Source organism: Paramormyrops kingsleyae, chromosome 10 (genome assembly GCF_048594095.1).
Source record: "Paramormyrops kingsleyae isolate MSU_618 chromosome 10, PKINGS_0.4, whole genome shotgun sequence".
Classification (NCBI taxonomy): domain Eukaryota; kingdom Metazoa; phylum Chordata; class Actinopteri; order Osteoglossiformes; family Mormyridae; genus Paramormyrops; species Paramormyrops kingsleyae.
The window spans coordinates 27,211,102-27,229,537 of record NC_132806.1 but is presented as its reverse complement, the minus strand read 5'-3'; the positions used below and the strand labels follow the sequence as shown (position 1 = coordinate 27,229,537).

General features: G+C 46.8%; 1 protein-coding gene across 1 annotated transcript; it reads right to left on the bottom strand.

Moving 5' to 3' along the window:
• Positions 1-608: 608 nt before the first annotated feature.
• Positions 609-11,645, bottom strand: ctc1 (CTS telomere maintenance complex component 1). Its single transcript, XM_023797441.2, has 24 exons — positions 11,332-11,645; positions 10,626-10,789; positions 9,842-10,094; positions 9,522-9,742; positions 9,289-9,424; positions 8,281-8,616; positions 7,879-8,007; positions 7,548-7,774; positions 6,847-7,000; positions 6,544-6,741; positions 6,009-6,147; positions 5,791-5,905; positions 5,039-5,678; positions 4,832-4,921; positions 4,606-4,740; positions 4,425-4,480; positions 4,178-4,281; positions 3,513-3,678; positions 2,838-2,912; positions 2,575-2,737; positions 2,418-2,482; positions 1,742-1,898; positions 1,470-1,605; positions 609-844 (listed from the first exon to the last, which is right to left on the bottom strand). The coding sequence occupies exons 1-24, from the start codon at positions 11,371-11,373 to the stop codon at positions 732-734; spliced, it is 4,014 nt and encodes a 1,337-aa protein (XP_023653209.2). The 5' UTR covers positions 11,374-11,645; the 3' UTR covers positions 609-731.
• Between the last annotated feature and the right edge of the window lie 6,791 nt (positions 11,646-18,436).

Below are 18,436 nucleotides of genomic sequence, written 5' to 3'. Positions count from 1 at the left end.
ACAATCACTAAACCAGCAGACACCTCCCTATCTAATCACTTAAATTAACTGTTTTGTATTCTCTGGATGGGGAATCATATGGTTTTGGAACTAGCCACAGACACTTAATGTGATAACTCAAAAAGTATTCGACGGACCTTTTTCAAGCTAAGAAGACACATCATATAGGTGAAGATCTGATTTTGGGACAAATCACAGCAAATTTGGCCACATAATGGTAGTAAAGAGAAATGCAGACTCATGCAGAATTGGTGAGCCTAATTACAGTGTTGGACTTTTGATAGAGATGTTTTTGTAGAGATGGGGAGTGTGTAGGGGAACTAGAGATTGTTGAGGTTGGGGAGTGTGGAAGGATTAGGGACTAGATGGGTGGGAGGGGGTGAGGGAGCCGTCTGGGGAATACATTGCAATTACTCCAACAGCATCAACCAACTTTAGATCTCATCACTCCCATTCAGGGAACGAAGGAGGGGCATTCCTGGCCAGAGGGGACACGGCAAGCAAACGTTCCAGTCAACTTTCGATGGAGGTAGCAGGAGACACACCTCCACCAGAAGAGCATAAATATACTGCAGAGACATGAATAAACCCCTCTAGCAAACCTCGGCAGAAGTTATGACATTTTATTTAATAAATAGCTATGAACACATTCTTATATTTACAGAAATAAACAAACAGAAACAAAAATATTGAATTTCTTCCATTCAGGCACCCAGTGCTGACGCAAAGCCTCATTCCCAGGCTTGCCATGGGCTCAGTTCCAAGCAGGATACCTGCAGAGGGTCTGCCATCTTGGTGACAAACTCTCTCTCTCTGCGACAGAATCTTTTCAGCTCGGCGGTCTCTGGAACAAGCACAGGACATGTGGCTGGACTAGCAGTTTGGTGCACTGAGACACAAGCCATGCATCTGCATTAAGCTTCTCTGTACTATGCTCAGTGTGTAGTGTGTTCGTCTGCGTGTTACTGTCGTGTAACTGCTGTGACTGTGCGGCATGTAAACAGGAATATATGAGAATTAAGGGGAATAAACTGACAAAAGCACAAATCATATACGTAGCATAACACGCACATGTTTAGTTTATTCAATGTTTTTTTTGTTGCTTAAAGTTCTACTCACAAGTTAATCAAAGTCAAAAATGTAATTTTTAACATTTGTATTAGAAATGTTTGCATGCATTTCCACTTTTGACAAAACGAAATGTTTATATTTATGTTTGAATATAAAAGTTTGTAATAATTACCCCAAATTTCCAGTTAATTCCCATATATTTCCATTAATTCCCATGGAAAGTTTCCAAAATTCCCCAGCTTAACTACCCATGGAATGGAAAGTTTTTGGAAGGTTTCCGGAAATTCTCCAGCCCTTTGCAACCCTACCTACCCTGGCAATACAACTTGCCTGTGTAGCACTTCATCCGGTCTACTGAGGCAACAAAGCATGTTAGCCTAATTAGCGTTTGTGCTCACCATGTCTCAGCTCCACAGTACATGGGGACTGCTTCTTCAGCTGGCATGTGAGGTTGAGGGGGCGACACACCACAGTACTAACGCACAGAGAAGAAAGGTATTCCACCAGGGGGTCCTCCGCATCACCATTGGACACCTACAGCAAATAGCACACTCATTATTAACAATGACAGCTTGAGCATGATGCAAGCTAAACAGTTACAGCAACATACCTCTATTAGTGACACAAAGAGCAGTATGAGCTAACATGAAGCAGAAAGTCTCAGTCTCACCATATTCCTGCCTTGACTGTAGACCCTGACGTGACCTCTGACCTTGACCAGCCGCTGTATCCCCTCCCACTCTGTGACTCCTAGTCCCAAGAGCCCTGAAACCATCTGAGATGAGATCCAAACCTGGGCCTCTCCACTCCCATCATCCACTGCGACCCTTTGGGCAGAACCAAGCACTTCTTAACACACCAGCTCCACGTGATTCTGTGACTGTTACAACTCATCTCGTCAACAAGTTTGTCTGCACCACCTGGTGGTGAGAATTAAAAAAAACAACTTAATATGTTTGGTGGCAGTTCTTGGGTCTTAAGTTGGTATTGTGAGTCATCTGAACAATTTTGACAGTCTATGTCTTTCCATATTCAGAAAGGACAAAGACTCCATCCTCCATAACCGCCTATTCAGTGTAGGGTCCTGGAACGCCTGGGACTTACTACAGGCAACATTGGAGACGAGTTAGGGGACATTCTGGACAGGATGCCAGTCCACTGCCGGCCACGTATACACTCTGAGCAATTTAAACATACACATCAGCCAAGTTACCCGCCTTCTGACTGCTTTTTTTGTTGTTTTTATAGTAGTATACAAAGCATTACAAAATGGTCTCTTTACTATAAAATTAGCATCAGTCTCCTGTTTTTGCCTAGAGGCATCAAACCACCATTTACAAACTCACTTGGCCTCTGCCTGGAAGACCCCAATGGTGGACGTGCAGGGGGGGTACTTCTGAACACAGCGGTCCTGTGGAGGCAGACAGAAACTGGCTCAGATGAGGGCAGCTCGTGTGGAGATGCATACAGTATCACAAGCGAGCAGGAGAGGGCGCTGTGCACCTGCTTGAAGATGTTCCCACACAGAGAGCAGACCCACTGCATCTGCAGGTACAGCACGCATGTCACATGGGCTCGAACCCGGCCCACGGCGCATCGCCGCGCCCCCTCCAGGGCCCATTCTCCCAGCAGCACGGCCGAGACAGGGAGGGTGACAGTCGAGGTCCTGGGGAGAGACAGAGAGGGGAAATGGGGGGAGAATTAATGGTTGGTCATAGTTCGGTCTGGAGGGCGGAAACATGGAAGTGAAGACAGATATTACTGACCCGCAGTCTGTCTGGGGGAGGGCAGTGACTGTCACACAGCTGATGGGAACAGAGCGGCAGTACACACTGTCAGTCCTGCGAACACAGCACACGTGCAGTTCAGGTCAGTGCTGCACTCAGCCACAGAGGGCGCCAGAGAAGCACTCCGGAAATGAGCATGTCAGCTTTTGCATATTCTAACCCAGGGGTGGCCAAACTTATCCGCAAAGGGCCGGTGTGTATGCGGGTTTTCGTTGCAACTCCCTAATTAGATCACTAATTAGAGGACTGATTGGCTGAAGAGTCCTCACACCTGGGTTTGAACAGCTGACCTACAGGTTATCCCAAAAACCGGCACACACACCGGCCCTTTGCGGATAAGATTGGCAACCCCTGTTCTAACCTATTTGCTCTCCCTGAAAATTAAAATAAATCAGAACAGTATGACAATAATTTGCGTTATCATAATCTAAAGGAAAATATACTTGAAAATAATATGCCATCATTTTCATGGACCGTGGGACTGGTTTATTTTATTAATATGTTTATTAATAAAACTATTAATAAAAGCCTAAATTATAACAGTATGTTATACCTGAGTTTTTATAAAGCAAATAGACAAGTAGACATGACTATATGCCTCCGCCCATGCGAAGGCAGCAGGGGGCGCCAGTGCGCCACACCGCAGATCCTCACCGTGAGACGCAGCGCTGGAAGTACTGCAGCAGCACTCGGGCCCCGGGGACGAGGCCTGGGATGTAGGGTCTGCCAGAGAGCTTCAGGTAAACGTGAATGATTTGGCCAGGGATCGCCAGGTCCCCCACGGTGAGCTTCACGTTCAGAGACGTCTCCACGTCCGCTCCTGTTCATGCGTGCGGGAGAGTGAGTCACACCCGCTTTTGTTCAAGAGCACGCAGACAGGCACCTGCGAGGACGGCTTTGGGTCCTAATACCCCTAATGCACATTCTTACACAGGGTGAAACATGGATCCAATTTACTGCAGCCCACAAACATGAATATGTGGAAATGTGATGGCAACTAGAGGGCAGTGGGAGGACAAAAGAACAAAGACACACTGGACAATACAGTTACGAGATACACTGCGAAGTGGACTGTGTGGGTCAGGCAAATTACATGAGACTTAACTAAATCAGGTTTGATTTGATCCTGCACAAAAAAAGTGACAGAATAGACTAATAAAATGTAGACTTTAAATATTTTATACCGGGGTTTTTGACCTTCTCCAAAAGGAATACAGAACAGAATTGGATGGGCGGAGCTTGAAGAATTGGAGTCGCCCCCCCACACAGAATGGGTGGTCTGCATGCTAACTGTAGCTAAAGTCAGGACGATTCTTCACCCGCTTCGCCGTGTTCCTCCGGGAAACAGGGGACCTTCTCGTTCTCCTCCAGTGTTATCCTGCTGGTGATCAGTCCTTGGAAGGACACCAAGGTAGATGCAGAGCTGAAAGACAGCAAATGGTGACGTACTGGTCTTGGATTTACTGGGCCTCGCTGCTAGCATGAGTGCCGGAGCCAGCTAACCAATGAGGGACGGCAGGAGTCGGACATGCGGGGCAGGTGGGAGGGGAGGGGTGTGGTGTTTACCTGCCGTACAGGACTTGTGACACTGACATGACCACCAGCTCTTTGGTCCGTGGCACCTGCAGGAAGACACACTTCTCAAACCAGACCCCCAGAAGAGGAGCTCGGGGGGGTGGGCCTTTCTCACACCGCCACCTCTAACCCTACACACCGCCAGAGGTGGTGATCGCCCGACACTGCTTACCTGGGGGAGCGGAGGCCTGAGGCAGGGAGGCAGGGTGTATAAACGCCATTGAGGCTGGACCAAGAGGTAGGGGGCGCTGTGGAGCGCGGCACTGCCCTTCGAAGGTGCAGAGGGGACACAAAGGACCCCGGGGTCCTGAGAGAAAACCAGAGGTTCAGTCCAAACTTAGTAGCAAAATGTGTGATGCACAGCACAGCCTTAAGGGGGCGCTCGAGCTTTCACTCACCGGAGTGTGAGGGGCAACCAACCTGTAGAGACAGTCCACCTGCAGCAGGGGGAACCAGCAGACAGACCTTTCCACGAACTGCAGGTCCACCTGTCAAAGGGAAGGGAAAGAGTATGAATATCAATAAGCAGAATTAGTGTAAGTTAACAGCATCAGTTATGAGTTTACTGTAAACTCGGGGTAACATCGATTTCGATTTGCACAAACCTCCCTGTGTTCCAACCCCGCCGTCTCGCTTGCTTCCAGGGGGTGAACTCTGGGGTTCTCTGCCCAGAACTGCGGTTCTCCGAACATCATGACAGTCACATGGAAACACAGGGACCGCCCAGAGGTCACTGACGAAGTGTAAACATTCCGGAAAGTGAGGCCTTGCTTTGACTCCACGCGGAACACAACGGACACACAGCCGTCAGACTGCGAGCGGCCGCTGATTGCCCCAGGCTCACCGGCGCCACCCTCAGTCCCGGAGGACCTTCCGCCATGCTCTGCGTCATCGCGCTCCTTAGCCAGTCTGGGGATTTTAGGTGGCGGAGATCTGTCGCCTGCATCGAGCTTAGATCCCCCCGTAGCATCGGTTGGACCAACACCACAGCTGTTGCCCACGGTAACAGCCAGACCTTGCAGACCCTCATGTCTGGTTTGCTCACTGTCTCTGGTTCTGTGTCCACCACCACCCACTGCCTTCTGGGCCATCGTGACCTCCGTCCGACCGACTCTCCCATCCTCTGCTGCTCCCTCCTCCTCAGGACCTCCATTCCCTGCTTTCTGCTGGGCACTGAGGAGTGCGGCCATGGAGGCCGAGGGGCTGAGGATCTGCAGGTCACTCACGCAGAACTGAATGTAAACCCTGAAGAGAGACCAAGCCAGGATGCAGGGCGCCATCACTGGATGCTGCATCAGTGACCTGCGATCTACGCCATCAGTGCACAGGTGTGCGCTTCTGCGGGCACAGTGGGTACCTGCCGTGGCGGCGCGTGACGTGGTGTTCGTCATCCAGGTGCCTCCAGGAAGGGAAATCCGTCTTGAGGAACCTCTCCATCACCGTGGTGAAACGCTGGATGCTCACCAGACAACCTGGACCAGGGACAACGAGCCGCAAAGGGCCAGCAGCTGTTAGCCTGCGCCGATTTAAAGCGGAAACCTGATACGCGTGTCAGTGTGGCGGGGGGGGGCGTACCTAACCAGGCTGTGTTGCTGGCTGCGCGGAACGACTGGCCGTCCTCACTCTCCACAGCCACACAGTCCACCGCACCCGTTTGGTCAGCCAATCGCATGCTCACACCTTTCCCCCGGGACTCCAAGACGCCAACCAGCACCTACAGAGAGGAAAAGCAGGGTCAGATAATCAGTCCTTCTATTCGTGAATCCATCCATCTTCTGTAGCTGCTTATCCTATTTAGGGTCATAGGGGGTCTGGAGCCTATCCAGGAGGCTACGGGCACAAGGCAGGGAACAACCTAGGACCCAAGGGCCCAGCAGTAAAATCACTCTGACGCTGGGATTTGAACCGATGATCTTCCAATCACAGACACAGACCTGCTAAGCCACACACATATTCGGTCGGGGTGCATAACCCCTGATCTCGAGTCAGCTCACAGAGACATGCGCATATTCCGTCGGGGTGCATAACCCCTAATCTCGAGTCAGCTCACAGAGACATGCGCATATTCGGTCGGGGTGCATAACCCTGCAGCTCACAGAGACATGCTCACCGGGGGCTTGGGTGTGCTCCAAGCAGGCAGGCTGTGGAAGGACCAACTGAGCAGAGGGTTGAGCTGGGCCCGCATGAGGTGGGGGCCGGACGGAGGCAACAGGGAGGCCAGAGACAAAGATTGCCAGCACTCCCCCTCCATCGTGAGGAGCAGATCTTTCACTGAGAGGAGCTCCAGGTGAGGGCTGCCAACACTGTACTGGGGGGGCAGGGGAGGGGAAATCAAACCGACATCGAAACTGTATCTGAGGAAACACCTTACACTACACTTACAACTAAATGAATGACGCCAATTCATTGTCACCTCCAACAGGGGGCAGCAGTGAGGTTCCACCAACATCTCTCGGTAGATGTCCCGCCTGTGATTGGGTCCCTCCTGCCTCAGGGGCAAGACATGATCTAACAGCCGGGATGCTACCACTGCCACGCGCTGTTCCCGCACCCAGTGGGGGCAAAGTCTGAAAGTCCAGGAAAATCCCAAATAATCACGTGTTTAAGGTTAAGGCAAGATGGTTATCGCCAGCCACAACATACCCACTGTGTACTGTAGTGCATTCCACCTGGGGAGGGGGCTGACTAAATCTAACATGCTTCAGATATTTAACGCAAGTATCGTTTTCTTAAAAGCCACGTTATACGCTTATAGCCAAAAACCATCTAAAAATAGTCACGACATTTCAGCATAAAATCCATCCATCCACCCACCCATGTTCTATAACCGCTTACCCTGTTCAGGGCTGTGGGGAATCCGGAGCCTATCTCAGAGGCGTAAGGCATAAGGCAGGGAACGACCAAGGATGGAGCGAAGAAGAGAGGAGGGAAGGAGAAAGGAGGAGAGGAGAGGAGGAGAAGAGGAGAGGAGGAGAGGAGGAGAGAGGAGGAGAAGAGAAGAGAGGAGGAGAGGAGGAGAGAGGAGGAGAGGAGGAGAGGAGGAGAAGAGGAGAGGAGGACAGAGGAGGAGAGAGGAGGAGAATAAGAGAGAGGAGGAGAGAGGATGCCCCTCACCTTTCTTTCAGTGTCTTCATACAGTGACAGAGCCAAAGGTACTCAGATATTCCCAGGTTCTTCTCCAGCAGAATGCGGAGAGCAGGAGCCTCAGCGCTGGGGTGAGAGGCGCCCCCTGGCTGCAACCCGCTGAAACCTGCCACACGCAGGCTGGAACGTAGGCAGACACACAGCAGGACGTCTGGGCAGAGCGAGGAGGCCCGGTACAGGAAGTGAACATTGTGGATCTGGGGGGGAGACAGGAAATGGACATCGTGGGTCTAAGAGCGGTGAGGGGTGACAGGAAATCAGAACGTCAGATGAGGGCAGGATCGACGGCAAAGGTCCCCACCTCAATCTGCACCCCAGGTCTGAGGCTACTGACCATCCCCAGGGAGGGCTGATAGGCCAGGCACAGCCCCACCTGCCCGTCCAACTCAAAGAGCCCAGACTCTGCATCCAGCACCTTGGTCAGCACCCCCTGGTGTGGGGGGGCGACACGCAGGATGACCCATAAACAGTCACAGTACAGACACACACACAAACATTAGCCAAGAAGGAAGCAAAACACGGGCCAGACCAGCAACTTCCCTTTGAAAAATTCCCTATGAACAAGAACACAGGCAGACACACACACACACACACACACACACACACACACACAGGCAGACAGGTACAGGCACAAACAGACAGATTGACAGAAATAGACACAGGCAGACAAACAGGGACAGACAGGCAGGTATACAGCACTCACCTTATAGCTGATCATCTTAGAGATCTTGGTCCTGGCAGTGGCTGGGGCCCAATTCTCCCCAGAGTCTGGATTTGTGACCCTCCAATGCTTAACATCTCTTTTTACCTCCATCCCGCTCTCTGCCTTCATCTCCATCGCCTTTCCCTCGGCCCCCGTCGCCTCCTTCCCGCTCTCCGTTACAGCCGGGTACACATGGGCGGTGCTTAAGTGTGACTGGGACGTGACACAGAGGACTTTGTGCCCCTCCAGCGTCCTGAGCTCGCACACGCGCAGCTCTGACACGCACACACCCTCCCCCACGCGTAAGCACTGCTGCCAGCACAGGTGGCCAACGTCCTACAGACACATGGGGGGCAGGAGGGGGTGAAGGAGGAACGATGCAGTGGAGAGGGAGAGAACACCATAAAAATGAGCGCATTTGACTTCAACTAGTCAGACAATGCCAGTCTTTTTATCAATATAATTCATAAATAATAATAAGTGATAATAACTGATACTTTATTGAAATTCCCTTTATGTTTCCTCCAAGGTGATCACGAAGGGCAATTCGCTAGAGGTTAAGGGCCATGCTCAACGACCCGCAGATGTGCTGAGGCCGGGCTCGAACCAGCAACCTTCTGATCACAGGCACAGAGGCTTAGCCCACCGAGCCATATGCTGCTCCATAATACACACCTGTTTTACTATAACACATTTCCTCCACCAGGGGGCAGCAGCTAAATGCTCATAATCTGTAGGTCGGTAATAGCAGTGAAAATCTCTGCTAAATGGAAGGCAAGTTAATGTTGAATCAATTGCTTAAGGAAAGCTATCATTTTTCACAGGACTGTCCATAAGGTGTCACTGGTAGATCACTATGCGCTGGCTGTCACCAACACATCTGAGTAATAAAAAATCTGAGTAATAAAAACAAAAAAAAGAATGAAAACAACAGCTGAGGAGTAAAGTCTGCTGAACTCTCGATTTTTCTTCCATATCCTCCCCCCAGACACTCTCCAGTTGACTCACCAACACCAGGACGGCCACGCTGCTCTCCCCGTCCTTCAGACAAAAGCAGAAGAAAGATTTCCCGGCAATGTCCAGCAGGGGGCACAACACAGACACCACACCGTGCACATGCAGGCGGACCCCTCCCTTTCGCCGCCTGCCAACAGGGCCAGCATAACATCGGAATAAAGAGCACGAATGGCAGTGGAATGTCCAATAAAACGTCATATGATCACTAATCATATATCCTCCACCTTTGCTGCAGCACTTTGATGACATCTGCCACAGTAATGACTTCAGAACAGCTCCTCTCAGGTGCAACAGAAGCTACGTCAAGTATCAGGGGCACAGGAGGGGCAGTGAGCTCCAGGAAGCCCCTGGTCTGTTGATTCTGTGCAGATGGATTCTGGGGGATGTAGTTCCAGCTGGGAAACAGCATGAACTGTTGGAGCCAGTTGGGCTGGGCACTAACAGCCTAGAGAGACAAATTGAAAGTTAATAAGCCCCTCTGGTGAGATAAACCACAGACAGGAATTTTATAGTACACTGAGGAACTTCATGGAAGCCTCATCACCTTGCAGCAGACGCTCAAACTCCGATCTCTCACCCTCCAGGTTCCATCACACCCACTGGTCGCACTCGGCTCAGCACACTTCCTGTCAGTCAAGTAGCCAATCAGCAGAAGATTGGCTCGTGGTAGAGCTTTGTGATTGGGCAGCCGCTGCTCCGCCTCCCTGGCCCATTCTCTGTACTGATGGGTGCTCCAGGTGAGATGACTGCAGCAGGGAATGTTCTGCCTGCTGACTAATTCAGACACTGATACAAAGCTGAAAAGAGAAAGAAAGAAAGAAAGAAAGATTTAGACCATATTTATAAATGAATTTAATAATAATATTTAATAATGAATTTAATAATATTCCAACATCATTGCAATCCTGTATTCCATAATTAGTTATAGAAGATGAATAAAATTATGGTTATTCTGACTTCAATTAATAGAAAAAAAGAGTTTCCACATCAGGAAACTGCCAGATTAAACACAAATACACAAATACTTAAGCCACATAATCAAGCTAAGTTTGACTAAACCTAACCCTTATCAACAGCTGGATCTATCAAGGATATCAACACTGCACATCTTCAATAATGGTTTTCTCACAGTCTTTAGATACTTAAATTTCGAACGGTTCATGTTCATTAGTGACACTGAAATTCCCTTAACATGTGTTTCAGAGACAGACAGAACTGTAGGACATCCTGGGTTTTTTTTCTGCTTGACACCCAAAGCCATAAAACCTAACCGAATTCAGCCCAGTCTCCAATCGACCCATTGAAAAACAAGCAGGCTCCTACTTCACCTGTAGCCGAGTGGCATTACGGGGGACTGGGAGTCCAGCAGCTCCTGCAGCCCCCTGACCGCAGCCAAAGCCAGCTGCCCCGCAGACGGCGCGGCTGCGCAGTTCGCCCTGGGACATGCGCTCGCCTCGGCGCACTGATACAGCTCCCCCAGCCAGCGCAACTCCTAATCGGAGAAGGTCCGAGTCACCACTTTTCATTATATTAAAATATTTCATCCTCAACAAAATACATTTTTAAACGGCGCAAAATATTTATACTACGTATAGCATATCTGACAATGGTACTTTTGCCCTGCCAAACTTTTACAAAAGAGTTAAAGAAAACCAAAATAAATAACACAGTGACTTTAGCAGAAATATTATTCATTCGACACAACGATCAATAAAAAAATTATATTTGTGATGTTAGATTATTCAGCCGGACGATTCTAATAAAAGTCAACATTGGTGAATGTCGAATTTATTATTAAGGAGCAAAATATTTAAAAAAAAACTATATATTTTCCAAGCCCACACTTCATGCTTCCCGAATGAATCGCTTGTTTTAATGAATCGCGGAGTGCTCTCACTTCATCGCACACATTACATGGGATCTTACTAACTTTGACATTCAGCCTTTCTGCGTCTTGCTCATTCAGTATGTCAGCATTAAACAGCAAAGAGGCATCATGCGCATCTTCTGAATAAGACACACGAGTTTACTCACAGCTTGATTTCTGTCTCTGAATTGTTTCAGAAACGAGTCCATTTTCCGTTGGTTTTGGTAAAATTATCCTACCACTTGCAGAGCTCCGGTCACATCTTACCCTACATTTCATGCCTATGTCGCAAATTAACAAGCTACCTAGAGAAACATACATGTCAAACCTCATTTCTTTTCCATTTTACAATCTTGCAACACCATCAAAAACGACACGACATAACCACATAAATACAGCACAGTACAACAACCCCAACACTCAAAATTTGAAATAATCGCCGAAACACTCATTCTTCTTCTGTAAAAATCACTTTAGATATTATTACACGAAAACGGTATAGCGCCATCTACTGTAGTGGATGACGATATTTTAAAAAAAACACCACCGTTTTCTTGGGACTATCATCAGCGCATGTCCCCCAACAACCTATAGGGGGAAAATGATTTGTTAGGTACTGATCAGAGAACGTCCGATATTTTGGTGCAGTTCTTGCAGTTGTATGCACTTTTGAGTTGTCTTCGTAATTCTGTATTACCAGAGCGACAATGAAGGTAGAATCCGCTTCCCATCTGTCACACAATTAGTTCCGTGCTGAATACGAAGGTAGGACGATATATTTACGTGTACATTTTTTTTTATTCAGCAAACGATTTTGTCTGACGCATCTCGTTTTATTATTTCTTACAGGAGGAATTCATACAAAAGTATTTGCATATAAGGCTATCCATGCATGTATACATACATTTTTTTCATGTATAAAAAATGCACACAACTCCCACACAGATGATCGATTTAGAAAATAAATTGGTTGATGGTTGATTGGATGGGTGGGTGTTTGGATGGATGGATGGATGGATGGATGGATGGATGGATGGGCGGACGGATAAAACATTTGTAAACCAGCTGGTGTAATCCGGAATATGAGGAATGTGTTTTCTTTGCTACTGTGGCCATGGTCTCCACACTGCACTGCCAAGGGCCCCATGTGTCTCTGGAACGGGCTTCATGTCACCGCCATCATCAGCCCCCTGGCTCAGTCTCTGCAGGGCCTGTCTCTGCACTGCTGAGCCTGTGGGGGGCACCCAGGCAGCTGGCCCCAGGTGCTGGGAGGGCATTTGGCAGCCTGAGCCAAAGGCCACCGCCAATGCAGGGTCATGGGGGACAGGAGCGACTGTAGGGGGCGCCGTCAGGGAGAAATGTGTTGAAGGTTGCACTGGAGGTCCCTGGAACAGGCCGTCCCTGTCGCACTCCATGGTGACCAACAGCTTGTGGCTCCTGTTTGTAATGAAGCGGCCTACTTTCAGCAGGCATGTCTTCATGCACCTCCTGTGGTCCTGATAGTGTCCGCAGGAGACCCTGACTTCTTCCTCAGTCTGCTGGCCTCTTCTTCCTCCGCATGTCATTTGGGGTTCGGGCCACACTGACTGTCTCATCTTCAGAAAGTGAACCACACTCTCAAGGATCTCAGCCTTACCTACTTTGGGGTTCTGGAGTTTCTGCGAAAAAAACAAGTTCGATATCGCAAATCAGATTGTCATTTGTGATCATCAGTCACATACTTTTATGTGTATTCTTCCAGAATTTCATTAACTGGAGAATTCTAATGGTAAGCCAACCTCATCGCCTGTACTCTTTAAAAGTAAGAGTCTCAGAGTCTCCAGACTGTTGTTGATGCGGTCTCTCCGGCGCTTCTCCATTAGTGGTTTGGAAAACTGCAACACAGCACTTATCAGCCAGGATTCACATTTAGCATTGCGACCTAGTTTAACGTAATTAGTAAAGTCTGATTAGTTACCGTAAAGTGAGATTACTAAAATGCACGCCAGAAAATAAGAACTAACTTACAATCCTTCCGCTTCTTTCGTCAGGCGTCGCGGCAGACATTGTCCTGTAAAGTGAGCCAATTTTCCAGCAATCCACTGGAATGAGGGTCCCTCGGGAGAGCTTTATGTCGAGACCCTAGAGACCACGCCTCCTGTTTCGCAATGTATATTCTAATAAGTGTGACGTCAATTTTAATGGGAAGAACGGGGGCAGATTTAATAAAGCAAATTCTACGACTATATTCTTGGTCAATATAATTTTATTAAACAACCTTTGTTATTTTTTATTCTTATATCATATAATTACACATTGCACGGCTAGTAAAATTGCACTAATGCTATACACTGTATTTTGCAATATTTTCTTTTGTATGTTAAAGATTAATGGATACAATATTTTTATTTAACGCTTTTCCTTATTTTGGGTACTCTTTACTTAACATTGGTGTTTGTCTTGAAATCCTGTTTTCCCCACTCTTAATTTAATAAAAATTGCTTGTTTATGTAATGTTTGTTTTGTATTAGGCAGGTTCAGGGAAGACTGAAAATAGCACTCAGAATAAACTCTGTTATATCTGGTAGAGAAAATAATTCATAGCTTAGTCAGAAGAATGGCCAAGCTAACTTGACCCTTGGTAAACCTGTGCCCACTGATCGGCACTGTTATGTTCAACATCTGTAACATGCACAGATAACTATGAAAATGGAGAGGATAATGTCCCCATTATAGAGGAGCTATGCCGAGATAACACGGGATGATCGGATCACTGACACCCCACGGAGATTAGCCCGAATTAGACGAGGTTGATGGTTCCGATCAAACAACAAGAAAAAATGGGGATCCTTTGAGCTGGGCGCCGGATTATCGGCGATGCGTGCTGAGAGGAAACGGGAGCGCAGTGCAGCCTATTGTACTGCAGCGTGGAGCCCCTATTATGTCGGGTCATTCTTAGAGCTTAAAAGGGTCGAAAGTTTTAACTTTCAGATAAGAAATAGAAGCATGCTTTATCACCGTCTTAAGCAGTTTAATAAATAATGATTATATAATAGTACAATAACCGAAAACTGCTCTGTAGTATACTGGTTAAACAGGAAGAAATCGTTTTGCTATTCAAAGATTAAATAGATGACTTACTGCTGGCAGAGTCATATTAGAAAATACATATTTAAAACTGGGAATCCCTGCTTTAAATCTGAAAAAAATACATTTATGTTTTGTAAAGATGATTAATGTAGCCTATTTACACTGCCATATGTGCATAAAACCATTTATAACATTGATAAGGTGCATCGACGCGATTTGCGCCGATTAGTGTCGCCCCCTATTGTATCACAATGCCGCTTTAATCGTTACTGTCCTGTCATTGAAACAAAAATTTACATTTAACTTATCTACTTACAATTATAATAGCTAAACACGGTTTAGGTGAACGTAAAAGCGAAAATTGTACCGCTACATAATTTGGCAAGTACTATACGAAACAGTCGGACGTATTAAAGTGTGTTTTCCTTTTTAAATGTGTGCATCAACTGTGGGGATTTTCCCTGCACCTTGGGTGGCTAGCGATTTAAAAAGGTCTGAACACCTGCGCTAAAGTTTGCCTTCATCTTAAGAGCTTCCCCGCCCCGTAAATGACTCTCACTGGAGGCCACATCGCGCTTGCCTGCGCTGCTAAAGAAATGCAATTAGTGACATCTGCCCTTTCCTGCTCTTCTGCCAGCCCTACGCATTTAAGAAGCCGTCGCTCCAATATAGCGAGCCGTCAAGCGCGTCTGTGTTGCAGACAAGATACAAAACGAAGGGTGGGGGGGTTACTTAATTACAGGATGTGGATTCTGATCCCGAGAAACAATTAGCAACAACGAAGACGCGCGTCTTTCCCTGCATATCTTCAAGTGGCGTAGTCTTCATGGGTTTTACCCGTTTCCAATTATGTAACCATGTTGGTAAAAATTTGGCATGTATATGTTAAAAGGTGATTAAACGGCCCCTTTTATCCCACCTCTAAGGGAACCAAATACACAGGCGCGCGCTTCACGCCTCAGTTGAAGTCCACGCTCACAATCGCACCTACAGCGACGACGGACACACTTATGTTCTCCTTACTTTTTTGCAACTGAGCATTTATCCACTTTGCAAATTTTCGCGACGCCAATAAAATCCAGAAGCTGTTGATGTGGTTAATTGAACAAGCAGTGACTCAAATGCTACAGCAATTTTTTCTCTTCACAGAATTTCACTTAGAGTAAGGAAACAGTAAAATTTCATGTGCATACAACCATTCATTTGCTTGTATCTGTTTGTGTATATATATATATATAGTACCCCCTTCCCTCCCCAACCGCACAGCTTCATTGCCTGCATTGATGTTTACTTACATTTTACAGGGGAAGGGAGTGTGTTTTATTTAGATAACTGCAGCTCCAGTATTCTAAAAATGAATGACATGTGGACAGATGCCAATCTCTGTCTGATTATACGTGATCTAAATTATACAGATAATTCAGGAAAAAAGAGATGAGATGAGCATTAGAGTAGAAAAGGATCAGACAAAAAAAGGTTATATAGCTAAGCAAAATCAGGCAGCAACAATTGAAATCAAAATAAAACTGATAAATCAGGCATCCAACTACATCAAGAGGCTCCTAAGACCCAAGTGTCACTTCGCCCTCTTTGGTCAGTATACCCAGGAGCACTGCTAGAGATTTTGGGCCCCCATATCATATTGCACCCCCCAATCCAGACCAATCCAATCATGTTCCAAATTTTTTAGGGCCCCTGTCAATCTGGGGCCCTTGAAATTCTCCTAAGTCCCCCCCCCCCCCCCCTTTACAGCACCTCTGAGCATCCCAATGCTACATAGAGCTCCCTCCATCACATGAGAAGCCTCACTCCAGACGTTCCTCATGTGTGGTTCCCCCGACGGTGGAACGAGCTGCTGAAGCACACATGGCCATCAGATTCCCACTCCACCTTCCAGAGATGCTTCAAGACCCACCTGTTCCAGGAAAACCTCTACTAGTGTAACACCACCCTATGTCTCCTCAGTGCTGCTCTTCCTGCTGATTGGAAAAATTGTCTTGTTAGGCTATTGCTTTGTTGTGCAGTTCAGGGGCTAATGGTTTAGGGGGGTTGAGTCATTACTGGGGGGGGGGGGGGCAATGGCAAACTATTGATGGCCTTTGGCAACCCCTGGTTTAATATCCCATCTGAATTACGGCACTCTTATGAGCGCTGCACGGGGCTGTTCACGATTATCTCCGCAAAGTTGATAACAGAGCAAATGGTGCCCTCTACTGGTCCTTTAATGCAGTGTCGCAACATGAATCCAAAACGCCATGATTTCAACTTTCTAATTTCTAATATGAAAACGACTAGCCCCAGTCCCCTAGAATATTTATCTCTTGTCGTCAGATTAGTTCTTTTATATATTAATTCAAAATCACATTCAAAATCGCAATGGCTTGAAAAGGTTTTAATTTACTTGTATTTCAGGGACGAGTATGAACAAATTCATTTTAGAAACGTTGGACACCTACTTTTACGGACAAATTTATGCGAAGTAAACTAGTACTTATCAATCCCTCGTTCCCCCTCTCCCGTCTGAATCCTTTGCGGCCTGCATAGGCGCCTCTAGGATTTTCTCCCAGGGGTTGTGAGCTTCTGACCAGTCATTCACGCGAGAGACAGGAGCTTGGAGCCAAACCAGTCATTCAGTGTAGGCTACGCCTAACTGGGCTAAACATAAAAAATAGTAATTACATTTACAATAAATTACCATTACACGCTGATATGTCTAGTACACGCCACATTTTCAAATATAAATGTATCATTTAATTGTAATTTATATGTTAAAATAGCATTTTCATCTGACCAGTAGGTGGCACTGCACACTCGGTAAAATCGCCTATGGCGGCCTGGTTGTGTTGTTTGAACAATTTAAAGAACATGAAAGACCAGAGAAATGTTTTGAGACGACAAAACAAGTGCGTCTTACTGTCCTGCCCAAACCCTAGTGCGTTCTACTGGGCATCTTCTTAAGGGCCAGCAGAGACTGTGGAATTGTGGGTTTTTCAAATTCCCCCACTGCCTGGATAAGTGCTCGGAGCTGCTAACGGGACGGTAATCAGCCAGCAGTACCTCCAACTGCAGCAAGGGGGCGATAATCAGCCAGCAGTACCTCCAGCAGCAGCAACAGCTTCAGAGTGAACTCGACTTTTTTTTTATCCGAGAATCTTATTGCTGGCCGTTCTGGATTCCTGTTATAGGAATTGCTCGTGAATTCTCCAATTCTCCAGTCTTAATCCTGCGTGGCCTGTCTCTGCGCCGAATTTGTTCTGCTCGTGTGTTTAGTTCTGCTAAATAAATAATTAGAATGACCTTCACCTGTTATAAGAACTACTTAACAGTGGCTTTTTAAAAATGTGGGGATGTGCAGGGACACGGTGGAGTTACACTGGCGTTAATGTATTTACCCTGTGTCAGTCGTTGTAAGGTATGACTGCCTGGGGTGCCAATGTAATACAGCCAGGTATTATGTCCTGGTCCGTGTTCGTGCACATGTGTTTATTTTTGTGCATATGCATATAAGGTTGATTCCCAGATCTCCTACACAGTGTCAGGGATTTATCTCCCTCCATCCTATGACCCCCCCCCCCCCCCCACACACACACACACACACACACACAAATTCAGCAGGAGTGATGTGCCTCCCCCCATCTAAAATTGCTACATTGATGGTGACAAGGATTCCAAACATGCCCCCACCCAGATTGCCCCCAGCTGCTGGGATATTAAACACTGAATTTCTATGCTTCAGGATTCTCTTCAAAGTTAAGATGTCATTTCTGGAATTCTTCAGCTAACCCCAAAAGGAAATTAAATAAGTCATTCAATTTTCCAGTGAGTTTCCCCCCCATGTTTACAGATCAGGCTTTTAAGTGTAATAGTGAAGGTGTTTACCTCGTTTTTTGAGTTTTTTGAGATGTTACATGATGATCAGATAGATAATAGTGTGGGATTTTTTAAAGAGCAAGGTATCATTTTCGTGTCAGACTTTGGAAATACACTGCGTGCATGTGCTTAATGTACTATTGTCGCTTACTTTTATCTGTCTTGTATAATTTACTGGAACAGGAAACACGGAGATCAATTTGGCTAGCTAAAAGCAATTTTAATTTGGTGCAGAAGACATGTGATAAATATTTAAATGGTTGTCACTGTGTGGTATTTTTGCAGAGTGGCAAGTTGGACATATATATACAAAAATTACACCTTGATTATCCT